This window comes from Condylostylus longicornis, unplaced genomic scaffold (genome assembly GCF_029603195.1).
Source record: "Condylostylus longicornis isolate FDR11 unplaced genomic scaffold, ASM2960319v2 ptg000107l, whole genome shotgun sequence".
Lineage (NCBI taxonomy): Eukaryota > Metazoa > Arthropoda > Insecta > Diptera > Dolichopodidae > Condylostylus > Condylostylus longicornis.
The window spans coordinates 274,856-300,712 of NW_026578075.1; the positions used below are offsets into that span (position 1 = coordinate 274,856).

General features: G+C 22.4%; 1 protein-coding gene across 2 annotated transcripts; it reads left to right on the forward strand.

Annotated features, from left to right (window-relative positions):
• The first annotated feature begins 2,226 nt into the window (after positions 1–2,226).
• Positions 2,227–24,597, forward strand: LOC129614333 (protein bicaudal C). Of its 2 annotated transcripts, XM_055528890.1 has the most exons (13): positions 2,227–2,348; positions 5,205–5,542; positions 5,938–5,990; positions 6,111–6,180; positions 7,845–7,924; positions 10,453–10,779; positions 10,938–11,063; positions 12,981–13,091; positions 16,346–16,453; positions 18,146–18,308; positions 19,422–20,416; positions 20,968–21,526; positions 24,210–24,597. In XM_055528890.1, exons 2-13 carry the CDS (start codon positions 5,323–5,325, stop codon positions 24,419–24,421), a joined length of 3,024 nt encoding a protein of 1,007 aa, XP_055384865.1. In that variant the 5' UTR covers positions 2,227–2,348; positions 5,205–5,322; the 3' UTR covers positions 24,422–24,597. The 2 variants fall into 2 exon arrangements, with proteins under 2 accessions (XP_055384865.1, XP_055384866.1); XM_055528891.1 differs by lacking the exon at positions 2,227–2,348 and having other exon boundaries at positions 5,197–5,542.
• Positions 24,598–25,857: the final 1,260 nt, after the last annotated feature.

A 25,857-nucleotide genomic window follows, 5' to 3' on the forward strand; every position in this document is an offset into this window, starting at 1 on the left:
GGTTTTTTTTGTGCACAATGAAATAGTATCTACCTATTGTTGAAGATTTAAAAAGGACCAAAGGAATTAATAGGATTAATAACCTTGTTTGATCTTAAGTAAAGTTATAAACTTAAGACTTCCTATAAATATATGAAAAAATTAAAATATGAAAAATGCCAAAAAATTTAGAATTTCTAGTAATGTTTAACTTGATTACAGTATGAAGATGAAGATTCAAAGATCATTTTTAATACTGAAATCAATATGAAAATTCAATGATGCTCCAGTGAAATAATTTGTAGAGCAGTAATTAATAGATATCTACTTTAGTTCTGTAGCTTAAATAAATTTACTTAATTTTCTATTTAAGTTAGAAATAAATCATATTATGCTCTGCATTAAAGGAACGTTTTCAGTTTTCATTTTATTTATATATACATACATCAAAGCATGACCTAGGTATGCATTTACATTTGTAGGAAATAGTTTACAAAAAATCACAAGATACTAACTATAAATTTCAGTTTTTTTTTTCATTTTTAATTTGAAGTTAATTAAAATAATTTTATTTTTCAAGAATTTAAACTTTTTCACCACAAAAATCACAGCCTCTATATAAACGTCAGAGAACTAAAATTATTCACCACATTTTTAATTTTTTTGTTGATTGAACGTTCTGCCATCTCTTAGTTAATTTCTTAAGCTTTACGAAAAAAATGTTTTAGTATGTAAAGTTTTTGTAATGTTGCGCAACATTGTTTATAAACAAATATCGATAAGGGAATAAATTTAAAATGTTCCCCCGTCATTTTTCATCTCTTTTTTTCGCATTTTATTATTTTATTTTTCTTTTAATTGACAAAAAATTCATAATTAATTCAAAACGTTAAGATTTATTGCAAGAATATTTGCAGCAAGGGTTTTTTTTAAATAGAATAGAAAGAAATTTGAATTCAAAGCATATAAACAAAGTTAAAGAATTTGAAAATAAATAAAAAACACTTTTCACCATTACTTGTAAAAAACTTTTATATTTTCAAAGCTCTTCAATTTGTTTTTGAATAAAAACTAAAGAAATTATCCACCAGAAACAAAGAGAAAGTTGAGAATTTTTGAAAAATAAACGGTTTTTAATAGGGTGATACAAAAATAATGTTCTTTAAGTAAAATCAAATTAAAAAATTTTATATTTGAATAGATATTTTAATAGTCAACCTATTGCATGAATATAAATATCGAATGCTTTTAAATTATAATAATTTATGTTAAAAATTTGAGCAATATTGCACTAAAATATTTTAATAAAAATTTCTTTGTTGAAAGTTGACCATTATCAATAGGTTCATTATAAATTTTTATCACCCTATATTAAAAATTAAAATTCTCCAAAAAACTTATTTTTCTAAAATTTCGCTGACATAAAAATTAACCATGTTATCTTAAATAAATTAGTGATCATTTAATTCTCCTTTCAACTTGACACGTTTAGTGAATTTAATTTATTGCACAAAAAAAAACTAAACATCAAAAAATTCTTATTTTGGAAAATTATTCGTTCCTTCATCCAGAGCCATTTTGTACCAAGCATCAAAAAATATAAAAAATAAAAAACCATTTGTCAATTTTCTTTCTGATTTTAATGTGTTTATAAAAAAAATTTCTAAAACAATTAAAAGTGTCTTTATTATTCTTAGCTTAATTTATCCGGATTTTAATTTCTTAAACGCGCGTTAATATTAATTTATATTTAAATATAGTTAAAAGTTATATTTGCAAATTATATTTTGACCAATTAATTATAAATTTGTTTCAATCTCTTCTCGGCATTTCTATATTTCTATATTTTTTTTTTGGAAGAAATCATTTAAAATTGACGTCAGTACTTATATTTTTTTAACCTAATTTACTATATTTAAAAATAAAATAAATTTTCTGATTAATTACCTTAATTATTTTAAAAGATTTAACAATTAAGAAAATTTTATAAAATAATATTTAAAAAAAAATTAAAAAAAAAAATATTTTTTGTAATTTGTGATTGTTCAAAATCTTTATAATAAACAAATTGTTCGTTTTGACCTTGACTATTTTCGAAAGTCAAATTTTAATTTTCGTTTTTTTTTTTTACCCATACCTTACGAATCAATATTCACTCAGAAAGAATATCCAAAAAAAATTTTGGTACTTGTTTTTTTTTTTCCAAAAAATTTTTTAAAATTTAAAAATTACAATATTTTGACAAATAATTAAGAAGCAGAAAAAAAAAATTAAATTTTCACCTTTTCTCTGAAAAGAAGAATAATTCTAATTTTATTTTTGTACAATTTTAAGAAAAAAGAAGAAACAATAGTGATTAAAAGCTAGTGGTAAGTGTTTTCATTAAAAAAAATTTTCTTAATTAAATTAATCAATAATAATATTTTGTTGTTTTTCTAAAATAAAATAAAAATGAAAACACGTGCATTCTTTTTAAAAAACACAAAAAAAATATATTTAATTTAAAAGTTCATTCTTAATTATTTTTGACAACACATGTGAGTACAGTCAGAATAAGAAGTCTTTGAACACTATTCAAAAAATTCAAAAAAATTAAACAAATACATTGAATGTTTGATTTAAAATGAGAAATGATTGGGTATTGTGAAAAATTGTACAAATTTAACAAAATTAAAATAGTTATAGCTACTATATATATATTGATATTGTATATTAGTATTTAATACCATGAAAAATTTTTTATATTAGTAAGATTATTTTATAACAATTAATTTGAATGACAATTAATCATTTCTCTAACAAATTTTTGAATTGAATTTCTCAGATAACAATTTTCTTAATTTTTTGTGATTGTACAGCCGGAGGGTTTGAAATACTACACAAAAATTAAAATTAAATTTTGACAGTTTTTTGACATTTTACATTCCACATAGTGTAAAAATCTCACATGGGTTATTATTGAATGAATTTTTCGATTTCGTTAATATTTTTGTCAATTTTATTTATATTTTACAATTATTAGAAATTTTTTTTTTGTATTGTTGAAAAACCATATAAATAAATATTTCATAAATAGAAATACAAAAACTTTCTATTTGCACTGTTAAAAATAGTACACGTTTAGTAGAATTTGATAAACATTATAAAAGAGAAATTCAACTTCTTTTGTTTTGACACAAAAATATCAATTATTTTGGCAGTGCATATGGTCTTTTACAGAACTGACATTATTAATTTAAAACGACATCTTTAGTTTATTTATATAAACTTTAATCATATACATATGAGATTCTTTTAATAACATTAAAATTAATTTATTTACTATTTTTATATGCAAGTTACAATAAAGAATATTTTATTATTTTCAATAAAATAAAGGTCATTGATCTTTATGTGAAAAAAAAAAATAAAACAAAAATTAACAGTTCTCTTGACTTCAAGAAATTCAAAATCTCAGTTAGTTCAAATTAATTAGAATCCTTTTTTAGTTATATTTTCAACGATCTCTTAAATAGATCAAAATATAGAGGAAAATAATTTAAAAAGAAAAAAAATACTTAATTTCATTATTTTAAAATTATAGTATATATGTATATATATCACATTTATATATATATTCTTTTACAATATATGCATATTATTAATTAACAAAATTTCTTAATTATCATTAAATCAAATTGAATTATGATTAGTGCATAAAATTATAATTACGGGAATGTAATTATTAAAAATATTTAAAGTGAAAATTAAAAATAAAATATTACGTAAAATTAAAATAAAAAAAAAAGTGAAAATTATTTAACCCTGACTAATTATTTAATAAATGAGTCAAAATAAAAAAAAATAATTAAGGTAATTTATTATTATTAATTTTTAACATAGATTTTGAAAAGTTTTATTTTGAAATAATTGAATTAAAATTAATTAATATTAATAAGTACAATTTACTTTATTTTGCAGAAAAAAAATGTGTAAATGCTTTTGAAATAGAAAATTTATTGAAAGTAATAATTAAATTTTTTCAAAAATCTTGAATTTATTTCATATGGTTATTATTGCATACTCTGAATTTAATTATTTTAGAAAAATAAATAACTAAATTGAAATTAAAATTTATTTTATTCAAATTTAATATTATTCAAAAATATTTTTAATAAATATGGCGTTGGAATTGAAAAATATTTAATTTAATTAATTATATAACGTGATGTTATTAAAATAATATTTTATAAAAGAATTCTTAAAGCAAAAATTCTGATTTTTCCGGAAAGTTCGTACTGTTCACCTATTAGGCCAATAAATAAATAGGCCCCTTATATAAATGGAAATAAAATATTTCGAATAACGGTATTTAAACGGTGAATAACCGTTCTTTTTTATATTCTCGTGTACATATAGTCAAGTATATACATATATACCTATTCATATATATTTAGTCATGTACACATATTTCAAAAAATGATATACTTATACCAAAAATAATTAGTTTCCTGAATTTTCAAAATTTGTTTAATCTAGTATTAAATTATTATTGAAAATTTTTTTTCTTTTTAATTTAAAATTATGTCTAAATATTTTAGTGACGTCAAGAGATTCTCAAAGTTCTCTTTCTCTTTTAATATTCTTCTTAAATTAATAAAGTGTTTTTATATAGAGTGATTATTAATTTCAGCTTTCTGATAGTTCCACCAGGGCATACCATCTTGCACAACTATTGTTTGCATAATTGTCATTATTCTTTTATTGTGAATTCAAAAATACTAGTGTTAAATTATTCCACTGTACTGTTCCTGAATTAATTCGCAATAGAATATTAATTCTGTAACAGAGTGTACCACTTATAACGTATACTATCCTTATATGAAGAAATAAATTTTAATAATTTTTTGTATAAATATTAAAAAAATTTTTGACATTACAAAAGTTACTATTTTGTTAAATAAGATGTCTACATCCCTGTTACGTCAAATTTTAGTTGAGAATAAAATTTTTACTCATATTAACAAAAATGATTCCATATCAATTAATCAATTATTATTTAGGGGGCGTACATTAACAATAAACATAGTGAAACAAATAATGAATAAATAATATTGTAAATTTCAAATAGTTTATGGATATAGCGAAAAACAACAAGATATTTATTAAATTAATTGTTTAATTACATGCAAATATATTATTTATTTTATTAATTATAATTACATATTTTAAATTTTTAATTAAAGGTTTCAATTACAAGCATATTATAACGTTTATCAAAACTTTTAAGAAAGTTAAATTGTTTATATAATATTCACATATACATATATACCTGAAAGGAAAAAAAAACAAAAAATTATAACGATGACATCTTGCCAACAACAATTTAATAAAATCATGTTTAGTAAATCAATAACAAATAGTAGTGGACCACCAAGTGAAAGTCAAAGTGAAATATCATCAGTTGATAGTGATTGGAGTGATATAAGAGCAATTGCAATTAATTTAGGTGTACAAAATCCAGATGATTTATTAACTGAACGTTTTAAAGTTGATCGTCAAAAATTAGAGAATATGATTAGAAGTAAGTAGCTATTAAAGTAATAAATAAAATATTGGTATAATTATTAAGACAAATAAATTATGAAAATTATTAGTAGAATTTTTTAATTAAATATAATATTTTATTCAATTTCAAGTATTAAATGTATAGTTCTGTATAAAAAAATTGAATAACAGTTGAAGATTTATTGGTACGAACCAGCATTGATTATATTATTAATTTTAATGTAGTCAATGTGGAAATTTCACTTTTCAGATACAAAGAGTGAATTTCACTTCTCTCTCAATAGGAAGTAGAACTTAATCAATATACAAAACTTGAATTTATGAAATTGATTGAAGCTCCTTGCTAGAAAAACCATCTTCTTATTAAAATTTTCATATTAATGTTTATTAAATTAATTTTTTATTTTGTAGGTGAAAGTACAGTTGAAGGATTTTTAAATAGTGCTGAATTATTTTTTGACAATGTAAGTATTAATTAGTTAATTTTTCTTAGTAAGAGAAAATTTTAATTTTTGTTCAAAAATCAAAATTATTAATTGGTGAAAAATGTTAATATATTCTCTTTCTTTAATTTTACTTTGTAGATTATGAAAGAAACTGTTACTTACGTAAGCTGGCCTTGTCGCTTGAAAATTGGAGCTAAAAACAAAAAAGGTATAAAAACTTGTAATATTTTGTAACATTTTATTGATTTCAATTAATTTTTTTAAAATATTCAAAATCATTTTAGCATAATTTTTAATTATACATGATGGTATACAAGAATTTACTCTGGCATAGTTGATACAATATGTTATATATAGAAAACTGGTTCATGTGAAATGATCAAGAAGTTAATCACTTAATTCCACCATTTGAATTCGATTTTATAATCTGAAATTTGCATGTTTCTATCTGAAAGACAAAAATAATATCCAAATTTTCAATTTTCCAAATTGTTTCCGATATATCATACACAACCTTTAAAATATTTTAAATAAATTCAAATTTAATATTATTGTCCTCAAAATATTTTTATAATATAGAGGGTGTATAACCCTAAATTAATATATAAAAATTACTAATTGAAACCAATTTAACCATGTTTCATAATAATATGTTTTCTAATTACATATATGTAAGTTTATTTTTTAACAAAATATTTTTATATTTTTTCAATACACCAACAAAATAATTTTACACAAGTTAGTGCTCCCTTATACATAGATTTGTGGTATATATATTGTATATCTGCTACTCTACACCTAGCTAGCTATCAACGTTTTAAAATATTTATGGCGTTTATGATGGCACAACACGATTATAATGATTATTTTTTGATAATGATATTTTAGAATCATATCGCTTTTTTTTCTAGCTAATAATTCTCATAATCCTAAATGGTTAACCTCTATACATATCCTTATATTTTATATTTTAAAAAAAAAAAGTGAATTTATTTTGTATATGTTTGGTAAACCTTGTTGTTTCACAATAAATATTGTAATTTACCGCAATTGAGTTTTTTAATGTGTACGTATATAATGTTATTTCATATAATTTTCATATAAATATTATGAATTATATTAGGTTTAACGTCATATTTTAATAATTAAATTGTATATTATTTGAAATATTTGTAAAACACACAGATTTTTATTTCAAAAATTTAAAAATACACAATATATAAGAAATTCAATCAATTGCAATATTTCGAAATATGAGTTTTTGAAAATTTTAAAACAAATTTCGATATAAGGTGTTAGACAGGGCTGTTTCGAATATATTTTATTTAATAATTTTTCTTCATTACTTTACATAAATAATATTCCATTCGAATATTCCAATAAATTTACTTATTTTTAGTCAAAAATGATTATAACAATATGAAATGATTAAATGGTATGTATATCTATCGGGAGCCTCTGCAGACTGAGCCATAATAATATAAAAATTAATTTTCAACTTAAAAATAAAGTAAATATTGTAAAATATCGGAAACTAGAATTTACTCCTAATTAAACTTAATTTTCTTGAAACAATTTTAAATATTTAATAAAAATGTCAAATTGGAACCGTTTTGAAATTGAAGTGAAAAAGTTTGTGTTTGCATATTCTTCATTTACCAAAGTATATTTGGTTACTTAATTTTTCAAAATTGTATTTAACTATTCGCAAAATGCTACATACATATTTATGTACGTGCAATGTTCATTTTATAGTAAGATGAACTTTTAAAATATTAATACGATTATGTTAACACATCTGCACTTAATTTATACAAACTGAAATTAAAATTAAAATATACATAATATTTATTTTTGTTTTTTTATTTTTAGATCCTCATGTTAGAATAGTTGGAAAACCAGAATGCGTTGCAAAAGCAAAAGAAAAAATTTTAAATACATTGGATTCAAGGGTAAAATTTATTATTAAATTTCGGTTACATTCATACAATTAAAATTTTAAGTGAAGGTAGTAAAATAAAAATATTTTATTCAGTGATGTTGAACTATCCTTTCAAAACACATGAACTAAAATTATAGCTTTAAAAATTTAATTAGTACTAGCATATGAGAGGATTTTTCAGAAAAATTTTGAGAAAATATTAAAAACAAAAAATTGTTTTTAAAAATATTCAAGGAAAACTGTGAAATGGTTTCTATTATCATGTTTGGCTTTTCTTGCAAATCTTAGCGCTTTCAAGCTGGAATAGCTTTTTTTCGGTCACATTTAATTGACATAGCTAATATAGGAGCTATCGATCAAAATCCATTTTTGTAAAATTCGATTACTTTGAATTAGAAGGCAGACGAAAATATCCGGCGATACTACTTGGTCTAAATAAATTGCAAACTATGAATTTTTTAAATTAAAATGTAATTTTATTAAAGTCTTCGAATTTTAAATACGCATAGTTACCAAAAAAAAAATCCTTTAATATTTCATTTTTCATGTTCCGTAATATTTGTTCATAATAATAAAATATACTTATCCTTGTATGTCCTTGTATGTTACATACGTACTCGTATATGGGTTACTATTATTTTATTATTTTAAATCCATTTCCATTTCCTTTTTAATTGTTTTATCATTTTTACTTGGTTATAGTACAATTAATTCCCTTGTATTCGGTATGAGGAACACTGTATGTGCTTAAATATAAGGAAAAATTGTTTTATTTTTTTTTTTAATAATATTTCGATAATATTCGGTTTTAAGAAGCAATAATAGTCATAATATTTTTTTATATTTTTTCTTAAAATTTATTATTATATTTTTTTTTTACAATAGCGCGATCCCATATCCTTTAAATTTTTATTTTATTCTCGTTTTATGTCATTTATTTCGGAGCATCTATTGCTTTCACTGAAAAATATTTTTAAAAATAAAAATTGGTTTGCCAACTGTCTATAAAATTTTGGTAAAAAAGATACGTTTGTAGAACAGAGGAGAAATTTCTTACAAACTTAATTTTATGAATTTTCTCACAAACAATTTGCTCACTTTTAAAATTTTCAATTTTTAAATTTACTTTATCCAAACAAGGGTAATGTTTTGTCGCACAACAAGTTTTGAAACAAAATGTTTAATTGCATGAACTTCTCAAAACTTGCTTTTATTTGTTGATTTGTTCATGTATAATTCTTCCTTTCAAGTTATTGTTAGTGAGTGCCACAAAATATCATGTAATAAAAATTTGGTTTGTTCCTCAAGATTCTACTGCTCTATTAATTGCTTTGCTAATAATTGTTAATAAAGGCAATCATTTAATGAAAGCTTCAAGTAAATATAGATATTAAATTGGTACTCCTAAATGAATATACACCTGTTTTTAATTACGTAAATTAATTCATTAAAATTATTTAGCTACACTGGTCACAATCGAAATGAAGTAAAAAAAAAAAGAGAATTGAAATAAAAGGAAAATAAAAGTTCTTCTTTTTAATATTCTCGATTTTTTAACAATAATGTGCAAAAAAAAATTGTCAGAAAAATAAAAAACATTGAAAGGACAATGGAATTCAAGAGAGAGAAAAAAAAATCACTGAATTAAAACTACATCGGAATCACATAAAGAACAAAAAACAAAAAGACAACCATTTTAATATTATTACAACTTGTTCATTTTTCATTTTGAACTTTTTACGTAATCTGGGACTTGGAATCGTTATTAATTGGAGAAAATGAACGAAAATTTTCATTTGGAAAAAAATTTAAAAAAAAAAACTGAAAATATGAAAAAATCAAACTTTTGCTATTTTCAAAAAAAAAAAAATTTAATAATTTTTCATTTTATTTCCAAGAACTTAATAACAAAAAAATTTCATACACATATGAGATCATATAATTATGTACATATGTTATGTATGTAAAGAAAATTTTAAACATCCTGCTTAATATCCGAGCTATACATGTTTTGTTACTGTCAAGATAGAAAATCAGACGAAATTTAATGTATCCGGCTCATGAATAACTATTCGATTTTTTATATGAGAGAGTAATGAGGCTATGTATGTAAAAAGATGTGTTTTGGTTATACAAAATTATAACGACTACTAATTTAATTATCAAAACTACCTACCATCTTCCTAAACTTTCAATGCAGTTTACTATCTGCAAACAAATTACTGAATCGCCTTCCTGTTTCGTCAAATTATTACTTCGAATTACTGCCGCATTTGTTGCTCAATTAACAGCGTTCTTAATTTAGCATTGAATTAGATTTTAAAATTTTATGATCGCAAGCATAATTTATAAATTGACTTATAATTTAATTATAAACTGATTTCATTAGTTTACAGTACCATATGGATTTTTTTATTATCCAAAGTAACATGTACAAATATATATAGAAATTTTAAGGAATTTTGCATAATTTTTTTTATATATATATTTTACTACTACATTATTTCATTTTTTTTTTCTTTCAATTACAATATTTAGGGTTCCAGAGTTATAATGAAAATGGACGTATCATATACAGATCATTCATATATTATTGGACGTTGTGGTAATAATATTAAAGGAATAATGGAGGAAACATCAACACATATACATTTTCCCGATTCAAATCGTTGTAATCAAAGTGAAAAAAGTAATCAAGTTTCATTATGTGGTAGTTTAGAAGGTGTTGAAAGAGCAAGAGCATTAGTTAGACAATCAACACCATTATTAATATCATTTGAATTACCAATTATGGCACCTGGTAGACCAGTACCAGATCCAAATACAATTTATATTAAGGAAGTTGAAACAAAATATAATGTTCAAGTAAGTTTCAATTTTACCTTTTTTGCTTTAAATAATGATCGTATATATTATACATAAATATGTTGTAATTACGAGAATATTTTACGTCAATTATGTCATATAAATATTATGATAAGAAAGTTTAAAAATTAATTTAATGATTTTTTATAATTTTATAGGTTTTTTTTTCAACACGTACAAAATTGCATTCATCATTAATGTTAGTTAAAGGTTCTGAAAAGGATGCCTCTAATGTAAAGGAAGCAACAAAAGTTTTAATAGATTATACCTGCGGTGATATTGCTGTAAGTATTTAAGAATAAAAAGAATAATTATAAGAAAAAAACAAGAATTATAATTTATTTTCAATAATTAATTAATTATTTTTTTTAGGGGAAGAAAATAAGTATTCTTATATAAAAGGCATTGTTTGAAAAATATAGGTTTCTATCAGGAATTAATTATCTGGTTATTATGAGGAATTTTTATTACGAGGAAACGTAATTAAATATAATTAGAGTTGGATTGAAATGAGATTTTTAAAGAATATGTAATTATAACCCTTAACTGTGCTGGGATTAGTAAATTATGAACATGACAATCGTGTTAATTAAAATTGGCATTGTTTGCCTTGTTCGTATTGAAGCTATTATATTATCTAATCAGCTATTACCTACAATTGCACTGCCTAATTGTTACTAGTCTTACGGAGAACGAAACGATTGCTCTAATAAAAAGGGTAAAATTAAATCACCCAAGGGCTATTTTAAGTTTTAAATTAAGGACTAACCTTACGCTAAGCAACATAGAAAAATGTAATTATCCAATGCAATGATGAAAATATTTTCAACAACCACAAATAGAGGAAGAAATTTCTTTAAATTCAAAATTTAATTTGCCTTTTGCTAAATACATAGTTTGTATTTCCAAGCATTTTTCAATTCTATAACTGTTTTGTGGTTGTCTGGTGAAAATGCAGAGCCAATAATGACTCACAATAATACATTCAATCGTATTAAATGCACCTGTGTACTAAACGAATGCAATTCTACAATAATATCAAAGAAAATATGAATTCAAATTTTGAATATCAAAAAATATCAAATTACTATTGTTGATTAAAATTTTTTAATAAAAATAATTGTTTGTTATTCACAAAAATAACAAATACGTAAACAAACTGTTATAACACCATAACGGTTATTATCATTATATTTTACATTTATTGTAACAATTTTTTGATTCTCTTTTTCTATTTTAGATTGTAATTTTCAACATTTTATTTGTTGTTTAACTATTATTGTAGACTGTTGTGATTTTAATGTCATTTTCACTCTTTAAAAGTGCATTTTTAATTTTTTTTTTTTAAATTTTCTACCTTAATTTTTGATTTTCGATGATAAAAAATTAAAAAAAAAACTTAACTATTAAATATTTGAATTTAGATTTTTGAACAATAACACAGGTTCAATGTTACAGATAATTTAAAAATGAAAACTTATACTAGATTAAAAATATGCTTAAAATGTGTCATTTTTAAGAGTCTTACACCAACTGGTTTCACTTGAAAATTTTAACTTAAATTTTAAATTATGTAGATACCTGTTCCTATTCTTTAAGAATTAGCATTTTAATTCATACTCCAGCTTATGAAACAATTTCAATATTTCTTTAATTTTATACATATCTAATTTATTTCCCGCAACAATAATTTTGCGGTTCGTATGAGTTCATAATACGAGTCACATAAACTAAGGGATGAAGGAATATGAGAATTTTATTATCGCCTTATCTTTAAATTTCTAGCTATAGCTAGTTTTTGATCTGAGGAGGACCACCTTTTTCCATAGTCCTACAACAGACGCTTGGGAGAGGGACTTCAAATATTCAGAGGTTTTAATTTTTCTTTGACTTGACTTGAATACTTCCACCGCATACAGGTTATGAGAGAAAATATATTCTAAACAAATTTATAAGATGGCACTTTACTGTGCTGTTCGGTCATTTCTAAGAATTTAGCAAAATATATCCTATTGTCAGAAGGATAAATGAATTAATTTTTAAATACCTTGTTTGTTTAATTAAATATCTATATATATAAGTACATATATATCAATATATGTAAAAAATTTTTTATCACTTGTGAATGCTATTTTAATTTTCTTTTTCATAACTTTATTATTTGTTAATTTTCTTTTTTTGTCTATAATTAAATTTTATAGAATCAAATTTTGGTGCAAATGCAATTGGAAATTTCACCACAACATCATGAAGTCGTTAAAGGAAAAAATAACACAAATTTATTGCATATAATGGAAAGGACAAAAACAAAGGTTTAAATTTTGCATTTTTGTTTATATTTTTTTTTTGTGGAAACTATTAAAGTACGTAATAATTGTTGACATTTATTGATAGTGTATAAAAATTTGTAAATTTTTTTTTAAGGTAATTTGATCATATTATTTTTATCAAAATTTGATAAAAATTTAGTTTGTATTTGTCTGGCAAATTGGATTATTTGTAGAAAAAAAAAATTCAATTCAAAAAACATGTGTTTTGAAGTTTACAAGTGAAAAAAAAGAAAACTTCGTATAGCAGTTTCCTAGACTACAAAGTTTCCGTATCACTGTTCAGGAGGAAGGGAGACACCTTTGGTGAATACAAATTTAAAACACCCACTGACTTTTAGGGATGTTGGATAGGTAATATCTCTTCTTCAATGCGAAAACGAGGATGTTCATATTCTACAAGCGAGATTTAGGACACGTTTTAATTACATCGCAGCATAATGTTATCTAGGTCTTCTTAGAAGTTGTCACTCGGAGTGGTATCGCTGAGGATCTACTGGCCAGTTAGGGGCATGGCTGCCAAACTACGTTAGCTAACCTAACGTCTAATATTGTTGTATTCTTATTGACACGAATATACGCGTTTTAAACTTAATATGTATATCACCAATGTTCGAGACAACGAATTAATTAACAACTCGATATTTTACAATTCACAATAGCGAAAATAACTCAATATTTTACAATTCACAATAACGGAATAATAATAACTTCAATTTTGTTTTCCTAAAGTGTTAAAAAAATGTTATTGTAGACTTAATTGCACTTTTACAAGGTTATAAATGATATTTTACTTGATTAGTTTTATGTTATTTCCAATTGTATTTTTGTTTGTTTTTCACATTGTTTTGCTTGTTAATGTTTATTTATTTGTGTTTCTTATTTCATTGTTTTCTCTCTTTATTTTTTCATTTGCTTATTTTTTTATGTATTTGCTTGTTTCTTCATTTCTGTTATTTTATTCTCGTATCACTTTAAAAAAAAAATTTTATTCATTTTTATTTTATTTTACTTTTTCTTTTCATTTATTTCATTACTATTATTATTATTATTTTTATTGTTATTATTACTGATAATTGTTCATCTTTATTTTCACATTGTGTTCTTCTGTTTTGCTTCATTTTAAAAGAAAATTTTTATTTTTCATCTCGTTTTTTTTATATTGTGTTATTTAAAAGACTACGTTCATTATCATAGCTTTGATTGTATTATAATTATATTTTGATTGTTAATTTTTTTGTTTTAATTTCCCAGTCGTTTTTTCTTTTTGTTATTGGTTTGGTTTGTTTTGTATTGCGTTTACAATATCCTTTTCGGAATTTATCTTCCTTCCAATATTCAATCTATTAAAGTGTAGTAGAGTTTTTATTCATTCATTCTTTGCCATTTCAATAATAATAATTATTTTTTTTTTTTTTTTTTTTTTTTAACTTGAAATCGGTTTTTTTTATTAATTTGCATATTTCTTTTGTATATAATTATTATGTATATGTATTGGTATGTATATAATTATATACCGTTATAATAATCAGTATAATATCATGAACTGTAATAAAAATGAAAGGATTTCATTTCAAAATACTTCTGCATAATAATATTATTATTATTATTAATAATTATTATTATATTTTTCAATTCACCAAAAATGAAAAAAAAGAGAAAATTAAATTAAATAATAAACTATAATTTGTGATTTTCTCGATCTCGATAGATTCATGAAGCTCTTGAGTGGACTTTGGTTAATATTGGGCAATTTACAATAAGGTATATTTTGTTCATTAGCAATTCACGGCATGTTAAATCCTTAACATTTAATTTTTCATCCTCCTTCAAAAATGGAGGTATAAATATATTTATGTAAAATTACTTGCTTACTTGCACATTGTAGAACTTGCTATGTTTCCTTGGTTTTGAAAATTTAGAATTTGCTGTCGTGAAAATTTCATTCTTGTTCCTTTTAAAATTTTCATGTCGTGTAACTCCTTAAAGCTTCCTCTCCTTGGTTTCCGTAAAACGAGAACAAAATTGTTTATTTCTAACTTATTTGAAAGGAGAACGCAGAAAATTTTCGACTCTAACGCAAACTGTAGCTAGTTGCGAACTGTTGGTGTAGATTTTGTGGCATGGAGGAAGGGACAGCGGAAGACATTTTGTACAGCTGCGGGACGTTGGATCGAGAGGGGCTTCTCTATATAGGTGGGGGTGCTCTTATGCTATTTGAATTGCTGTTCGATTTCGGACTTTTGCAGTTACTTTAGATTTGTGCGATGTAACAATAAGTCTTAGTTGTTGCAGTGGTTCGGACGGTGGGTTAACACCTACTTTCATTGTGTCGATTTACTTCTCCAAGAATGAAACTTTTAATCACAGTTAGTCCTCTATTGGTTGCATAATAAGAACTCGGGAAATTTTTATTATTTTAAATTCTTTAAAACTGAAATCATATTAAAGTATTGTTAATTATGATTAAAACTTACTGATATTTTTTTTCCTCTTTTTGATTTTGAATGAAGAAAAGAAATAATACGGTCAAAATTTAATTTTTGTTTTTGATATACACTGCATATAATTGATTTTATTCCAATAAATCATAAAGTTAAACTGAGAAAAAAAATTTATATGTATACATAAATAGGATTAAGATTTAAGATTTTTCTTTATGAAAAGTACTTTATGCAAATTTTGCCAGAAAAGATAAAATATATTATTAAGTAATTATTATTGAGTTTTTAATTTGATTTTTATTGTTGGTTCAACTAAAATCAAATTACAATTAAAAATAATTTTTAATTTTAAAGAAAAATTTTTATATATGGGGAAAATCAGTTTATTTCTCATTTAAATCAGTTCCTTAGTGGAACTTTAAATACTTAAAAACTATAAAATATTTTCTTATATTTTCTTGAACGCTCAATAAATAAAGCTCCTATTGAAAGTGAATTTTATTAAAAATAAACTAATTATTTAGCAAATTAGCATTACAATTGGTTGGCTAATAATATTTTTTAATTACTAGCCTGTAGTTGTAATCCTAAATAGCAAATATATATTAAATTTTGGAAAAAATTGTAATTGAAAATTTTATATTCAATGTTTTGTACGATCGTTTTTTTTTGTGTTTTGTGCATCTAAGTAAGTTTGAGATTAAAGGCACGTTGTTATTATTATTTTAACATAATATTTTAATTTTCAAATCAAAATAATTATTAATGTATAATTTTTTATATTTTTTTTTACAGATAATATTCCCAGATGTTCATGATATGAATATAAAAACATTAAAAAAATCACAAGTAACAATTAATGGAACTATTGAAGAAGTTTATCAAGCTAAACAACAATTAATTGTAATTATTTTTAAGTATACACATTTTGTATAGGGCATAGGCTCTTGTTTAAATTGCTGTTTTAGAAAACTGTTTGAATCACCGTGGTAAAATCACAGTCGAATCGCTTATGAAAACTCTGATTTTGTATTTCAATTTTGAAAAATGAATTATGCAATTTATAAGCTTTAAATTAGATTTAAGAAACCAATAAAGCGGAAAAGTACTTTATTTAGCTTTGTAAAATATTAATTTTCAGTTCAAGAACAAATTTGAATCGAACATTTTATTTAAAGCTAGAAATGTGCTTCTTATCTGCTTTCTTTTAAAAATGTTAATATTTTTACAATACATTACGATATTCTTAAGTTTTATATAAACTAATTGTTAAGTTCCTTAATTTTTCATAATTTTTATTATTTTATAAATTCTTAATTTCATATTTAATTGTATTAAAAATAATTTATTGCAATTTTCAGGAATTTTTCCTTCTTTTTTCGAAAGCTTACCTACCAGATTTTTATTTAAATTTAAGAAAGCAATATTTTTAATTAAAACACTTTAAATACAATTTTTTTTTATTCATTTTCAATTGAAATTATTAATTGTATTTTAAATTTAATAATTTTGTTTTTTTTTTTATTCTTATTTTCTTCATTTCATTAAAACCAAAATTATTTTGCAATACTTTCATTTTCCAATTGAAATATTTAAAAAAAAATTTATATACGCAATATTTATGTGTATTGATGTTACATAATAATGTATAAAATAAAATTTGGATACCAAAATGTAAAGAACATGGTATCTATAATTTACAGTATTGAATCTCTTAGTTGTACACTAGATATTAAAATTGAATTGAAATTGCTTTGGTTTAAGCAATAATTTCGAATTAATTGGCATTTTATAATCGTATAAGATAGGAAGATTTTGTTTGGTACAAAATTTTATTATTGCCAAATATTTTGAGGAGAAATTTAAATTAAGTATTTTTTCGATATAAAAAAGTTTAATTTATGAAATATTGGTAAAATGTTACTGAACTTAAATTTTAAATGTAGAGAAATGAGAAACTGTAGAATCAAAAATGATAATAAATCATTCATTTTAATTTGCTTAAAAAGCAGACAGAAATCAACCAATATAATATAGAAAATTAAAACGATTCAAACTCAAAACATATAAAAATTTGTTTATAATTATTAGTGTTAATTAGAATTGTTTGATTTTAAAATTAAGTACTGTATTAAATATGCACAAAATATTTGAAATCAAAATTTTAAAATGAAATAGTAAAAGAATTGCTATAAGAAATTAAAAATGACCCCAACTGATTTATAGAAATATAGATCGAATTCAAGAATCTCCTTAGAGATTCACAATATTGTGACAATTTACTGTGTTTCATAGTTATAATAGTACACAAATCTCAAACACACACTGTTCATAAAAATATCTACATATACAAATTAATATATGCACAACTTATGCAAACTATCGAGCCAAAAAAAAAATAAAAATGTCTGCTGTTAAAAAATATTTTATCGTTATTTTTTTCGCATTTCTGAATTTTAAAACAAAAATGGAAAAAATGAATAAATAAATTTTTATTTTTTTTTTTATTATTTTCTTCAATTTTTATTTGAATATTATTAATAAATGCTTTTATTTTCTTATTTTTTTTATTTCATATTTAAATATTAAATATAGGGAAATTTACCCATAGCTCTCATATTCGATTATCCATATAGTCAAGCTGATACAAGTGAAATATTCAATTTAAGTAATAAATATGGTGTTTTTATATCGTTACGAAATAAACAAAAGCAAAGTACAATGGCTGTTATTATAAAAGGAGTTGAAAAATTTATTGGTAAGAAATGTACATACATAAATATATCGATAATATATAAGAATTATAAAATATATACAATATTTGGTATATACCCAAATGAAGAAGATAGGTCGCGTAACTATAAATGGAACTTAAAAGAATTTCTGAAATAATAATTTTTTTTTCTGAAAATTTTTACAAAAATTTTTTTTTTTTTTCAATTTATGAGAAAATATGAAAAGAAAATCTTTTAAGAATTCTTTATAATATTTAATATAAAAAAAAATTTAATATTTAATACCAAGAGTATGCATAAAAATATGTTAAGATATACAATATAGGCATGTCCTTGAGTGCAGTTGTGTATAAATTCTGTAAATCCCAAAAAATCATTATTACATTTTACAGAAGAGTCAGCATGAAAATATGAATTATTGAATTTTTATATTTTATATTAAGTTTCATTATTAATATTTTGACATTTTTATTCATTAATTTACAAGCGTATGAATTTTGAATAATCCTTAAATTTTATTTAATAATTAAATTTTTGTGACCAATTAAATTGGACTCAGTTGCAGTGCGGTTCGGGTTACATTAACTAGTAGGTTAACTAACGAAAATTTTTAAATTTGTTGTACCAATCCAATATAAACTAAACAATTTCCAAGAATATAAGGCGTATCAAACAATTTTAATTGAAAAATTCGAAACTTTTTGGAAAATTTTTTGTTATTTCTTAACTTGCAAGCAAATTTCATTAAAATATTCTTGTATATTTTAATACATTTGAACAAATTTCCACTTTCATTTGTAATATTTTCACGTAAAAGTTACAATTAGAAACCACAACAAGTGTAAATTGGAAAATTGAATAATAAAGTTATGAGTTTCATTAAATTTTTTGTTATTTCTTCATAGAGCATACTTCTTTTTACCAGTTTTTTTCGCAAGAACCTTCTTTTTATGTGAAAAATTTAATTTGCCTTTTATCATATTAAATATATTTTCTATTGTTTTAATCATATATAAAAGTTTTTAAGGGTCCCAAAATTACGATTCAAAATATTTTCTATATTTTCTGAACACATATGTTCGATATTTATAACTATATAATTATTATTTAGTAAAAAAATTTCTTTTCTATTTTAGATAAAATTTATGAAGCACGTCATGAAATACTTCAATTGAAAACTCCAATTGTTCAATCTGAAATACCAGAATTATATTTTTCACCAAAAGATAAAAATTTGGAACCAGGATATCGTCGTACACTAACAGCATTGTTATCAAAATATCCTGAAAGTCCATCAACACCCGGTTTCCTTATGAATATAAATCATAATAATAATAACATTAATATTAATAATAATAATATTAATACAAATTTAAATTATGCAAATAATACAATGACAACACCATCATCTGCAATGACAAATACAAGTAACAATAATAATAATAATAATAATAGTGGCAATAATAGTAACAATAATAACAATACGCCATTTAATTATCTCTTAGCATATAATTTAAGTCCATTTGTTCAAGGACAACAACAGCAGCAACAACAGCAGCAGCAGCATCAACAACATCAACAGCAAACATATCAGGTAACACCAACAACTGGAAATTGTACATTGAAAACAAAATATCATAATGAAATTAATAATAATTGTATGAATAATATAACACCAGTTTGTAATAATCATAATAATTTTCAACGTTTACAACACAATTCACATCATTATCATCATCATAATCATCATAATAACAATAATAATAATAACAATTCAAATAATAATAATAATGGTAACAGTAACAATAATATAAGCGCGAATAACAACAATAATTATTTAGCTGTACCATCTAGAATTTCATTATCACCACGTAATAGTAGTACAAATACAAGTGGATATCAAAGTTTTAGTAGTAGTACTGCATCTTTAGAACAAGGTTATCCACCATATCCTGGACGTTGTGCTAGTAGCGGAAATTATTCACCTGATTCAACATTTAATAATGATGGGGTTACAAGTAGTTTGAGTATCGGTAATAAAACCTTAAGAAGATTAAGTGATGGTGGTGTACAAAATTATTTATCACCAACAACAACAGAATTTAGATCAGCTTCTAATTTTGATTTGAAAGTAAGCAAATGTATTATTATTTTATTACAAATACTATAAACTATTTAAATGCACGCTAATTTGAAACACTAGATTCGTGCAATGTCATAGAAACGTAATATTGAATTCCAGAATAATAGCTTGAATGAGATAACAATCGTGTTGCATAAACTGTTTTTGAAGATTTATTTCGATTCCAAACAATCTTATTTCATATTTATTCCTGTTCGCTCTGGTTTTAAATCATAATTTTCAAATTGCAATGTCGTTTTCTTTATTTTATTTAGTCACGCTGTACATTCATTTCCACAATACTTTTTTAATTTTTTATAAAAATATTAAAAAAAATTTTCTCACATACCTACTACAATAATGTTATAAAATCCTTGTTATCCTTGCCTTGTCTAGTGAATTTTAAAATAAATAATGCATAATATTTTACATTGAAAAAGGCAATGAAATCAAAATTATTACCTTGTTAATTTCAGAAATTTCAAAAAATTTTTCATTTTATTTAAACAGCAATATATGTATATATATATATTAATATAATATTATTTATATTATTGCAGCATCAAAATCAACAAACACCACATACATTTGATTTTGATATGAAACGTATTTTGGGTTATAAAGCAATGGAACGTCAACCGCATGGTGAATTACGTACACCTAATGCCAACTGGATTGGTTTAGGTTTAAGTAGAACATCACCAGCACCACTTGAGACAGTTGATGACATTGGAATGACATGGAATCGTAGCAATAATAATTATAACAACTCTAGCAACAATAACAGTAATAGTAGTAATAATAATATAACACCACTAGCATCAACTACAACACCGACAATAGCACATGATCAAACTCCTCAAAACCATCATCATAATCATCATCAACATAGTCATCATAGCAGTAATAATAGAGGTGGTAGTGGTAGTGGCAGTAGTAATGGTGCTGGAATTGCCACTAATGCTAATACTAGCAGCATAAATGCACAAATTTCACCATATAATTTAGGGGCAACAACTGGTATTGTTGATTCAACTCCATATTCACGTCGTATGCAATTATCACAACATAAGGACATTCATTCGTTGTTGACAAGTCTTGGTCTAGAACATTATATTAGTAAGTATAGTATATAGATGATTTTGCAAATATAATGTCGATTTTTTTTTTTTTGTTGGAAATTAATTATTATCCTTTTATAATATATATATTTATACGTATTTTTAGTAATTTGAAATAAAAATGTGTGCATGTAGACACGTGTATGAAACTATTAAATGTTTTATAATGCAAAACAGAAAGTTTATTTTAGCTGAATTTTGTAATATTTCATTTTTTATTATTAAAACATTTATTTTTGATAGAATTTTCCATAACATTAATTTGAAAATTCCTGCATAATTTTCAAGTCAATTGTAATAAATACCAATATAATGATAGAATTTTACTTAACTAGAAATTTTTTGGCATAGAAAGTTTGTTTTAAAATTTTCATATTTAAAAATAATGTCTGTGATAAAATATCCTTGAATTTTAAATATGATTTACAAATTCCATGTATGTATATGGCTACAATACTTGAAACCCAGACATAATACGATTAATATTTTAAAATTAAATTAAATAAATTATTTAAAATTCTAACAGAAATATCTTAAATAAATTAATTTTTTTAACATTTCATTTAATAGTATGGGTGTAAATCTGTTCTGAGTATCTATTTTATCAAAGAATTTATGCCTATTTGAAAAATCATGTCTTAATTTGCGGAAATAATGTGCGGTATTTATATAATTACTATTCTTTATATTTATAAATTTTATTAGTTGATTTGTACTCTATTTAAAGATATTTTCCATAATTGTTATAATGTGAAAAAAGCTATGCATATCTAGCATAATAATTAGTATTATTTATATAAAAATGTAATTATATAATATGAATGTTTGTTGTATTCAATTTTTTGGGAGAAATATTATAAAATTATGTTTTATAGAAATAGTGGATTTATCAAACTAAATCGTTGAAATAATGGTTTTTAGGTATATTCTTTGAAATTCAAGCAAGTACAAATAAGGATAAGTACTCTGATGTTTTGCAAAATATTTGCTTAGAAGTTAGTTTAATCAATACTACAGAAACTAAGCATATATATAGATTGTACAGGTTGTACAGAGTATATAAGCAAAGTTTGTGCAAAAATTTTTAAATGGGTTAAGAAAAAAAGAAATATTTGTACCTTTTATCAAAATTTAAATACCCTAACTTATTCTAAACAAACCTTTTCAAAAATTCTTTTCATTTTTCTTTTAGATTTTAAACACAAAATTAATCTTTTAGTGCAATCTTTTCTGGAATCGCGTGAAACTGATTTTCAAAAAAATCACGAAATAAAAGATTTCTTGTTTTTCAAAACCTCTCTAATAAATACTACAACAATTTTAAATCGGAAATCGCATACTTTCGTTCTATATAAAACAATTATTTTTTTTATATAAAATGGCAATTTTAAAATTAATTTTATTTTTAAAATGAACTTTCTTACCACACATTTTATACGAGTGTAGTTTATTATATGGTAAAATTCAATTTTCTTTGGAATAAAAGTTTAAATTTATACATAAAGAGAATATTTTCTATTAATCATCTTGTTCCATTTGACATACGGTTTGTAGAAAATGAATAATAAATTAAGGATGTTGAAAATATATTATTAAATAACATAAAATATGTATATAATAGTTTAGATACATACTATGAAGTAAAAAATTTTAATTGAAGGATTTCTAAATAAGCACATAGAATATTAAAATATTTATTATAGGTATAGATTTAAGAATAATTTTTAAATGATTTATTATTGCAAAATTCTATTTTATATGAATATATATAAGGTATATTTAGGCAAGATTTCATAAAATAATAATGAAATCTTAAATTTGAAAATGGCGTTTGAATTTAAATTAGGAAATAGTTGATTAAGCTATACATTATTATTCAAGTGGACTATGTAATCTTGTAGTTTAAGACATTTAAACTTATTTCCTTGTTATTAAATGGAAATGCATATTAATTTTGTAAATTAATGTGTAATCGTAACATTTTTATTATTTTTATTATTGTGGAAACGAGAAATTAAACCAAAATGGGTCAATATTATTTAAGAATTATCCGTGACAAAATTTACCACAAAATGCTATGCAATTTCAAATCGGCTAGTTTAAATCTAAAAATATTTTTTCTTTTAAAATGAACTATTCCAACTCTGAATAACTTTAAATAAATGTATGTTAAATAATTGCAATTAATATATTTTATATTTAAATGAAAAAGTTCTCATCATTTTTCCAATTTTCACTTTATTGAATTTGCCAATAAATTATTTCAAATAATTAACATTTACACAAAATCGTTCAAAATGTTTTAGTTTTCACCTATTATTTTTTTACCAAATAAAACACCTATAAATAAAAAACCTTTTTCTTTAAATCCCAAATCGTTTCATATATTTAAAATCTACTATTTAAAAGGTCAATGTTTGATTTTATTCTGTGTCTGAAAACTTTTCCAATTTTCTCTCTCATATTACTAAACATTATAAACCTTATACGATACTGTTTTTTATTCTCTATAAGTGCACATATTTTTCAAATAAAATATTAAATCTCTGCGTTTTTGTTTTTTACTAAATTTTACTTAATATTATTTGTTATACATGCTTGTTTTTTCTTTGTACTTATTTTATATAAAATATAATTTTTCTCACTTATTTACTTATATATATATATTTTTCTTTTTTTAGAAATTTTTGTATTAAATGAAATTGATTTGGAAATGTTCACATCATTGACTGAAGAAAATTTAACTGAATTGGGTATTAAAGCATTTGGTCCAAGAAAAAAACTTTTAGTTGCAATACATACACTTAGTGCTGAATACGAATTACAAAGTAGTTCAAGAATGTTTTCTGGATCAGCAGCACCTGGTGCTGAACGTCGTTCAAGTGCATGGTAATGCAAATATATAATACAAAAAATTTGCTTAATATTTAAAATGCAAGTATGATACTTTTGAAAAAATTCAAATCTAATACACCCTTATATGTGTGGTACATATAAAAACAGAAAAAAAAATGGAACCAATATAAGTTTGGAATGTATAAAAATATTTTTTATCTAATATGAATACAAAAAAACAACGATTTTTTTTTTCTTATTTAACTTTAAATATAAATTCATTATAAAGAATTAAAAACAAAAAACCATTCATAAAAAGAAATAGAAATAAAAGACGAAATAAAAATAATAAAATTATTGAAAAAGAAAATTTTATTAAGAAAAAATTTATGTATAAAAAGTGTTTGGTTAATTTTTTCTTTTAACTATTTTGATGAAATCTAAAAATCGATCAGATTCTGTTAAAATTGAAACACTTTTTTTTTGTATAAATCATTAAGTAAATTTACTTTTTAATGTGACTGCTTAGAATTGTCTATGTTATATGGAAAAATTTTGAAAATGCAATCAGATTACAAATCTAAATTAGAATTGTTGTGCAAATAATATAATAATATTTTAAAATCTGCATCTAATAAAATTTATATTTTATATGAGATTTATCAATTTCTTCGTTATTCAACAATGATATAACCTAAACGAAACCTGAAATTCAATGAAAAATTTATATAATATAGCAATAATTATGCTTTTATACCTTTATATTCTCTCAGAGTAATTCTATCTTATTCCAATTCTAACATAATGCTTCTTCACCTACAAATGAGCAGTTCTTTTTATTATATGTTTTAAATATGGTAATGAAAGAATGTTGTGAGAAGATAGGAATAAGAAATGGTGAAAGTGTAAGAGTGCAAAAGCATAAATTTATAAATATTTATAAAATTTCAACTTTCTTAACTTCTTATACATAAGTATAAACTTATTAAAATTTTCTTAAAAATAATTTTTCATAAAAATTAAATACAAAACAAAATTACAGAATATTAAAATCTAACTAAAGTTATAAATTATTTTTTTTAAAAAAATAAAATTTAATTTATTAAAGAATTTTTTGAAATTTTTAATTATTGAAATGTAATTTAATAAAAAAGGATAAAAATACCCTAATTATATACAAATGTAAAAAAAAAAATTAAAAATTCTTGTTAAAACATAATGTGCAACAAAATCTTATCATGTATCATGTATCATTGCATACTTATAGGAGCAGGATATTTGTATTATTTTCTCTCGCTCTTTACTCTTTTTTTTCTTTTTAAATATTACTTGTAAATTATATACATACATTAATCTTATTATTTACTATGTATTTATAATTTTCATTTGTATATACGCATGTTTTTCTATATATTAATTTTAATATTCTGAATTTTTATTAAGTACATTGAAATTGTTATTGTTATTTAATGTTAGCAAAGCTAAAAAATATCA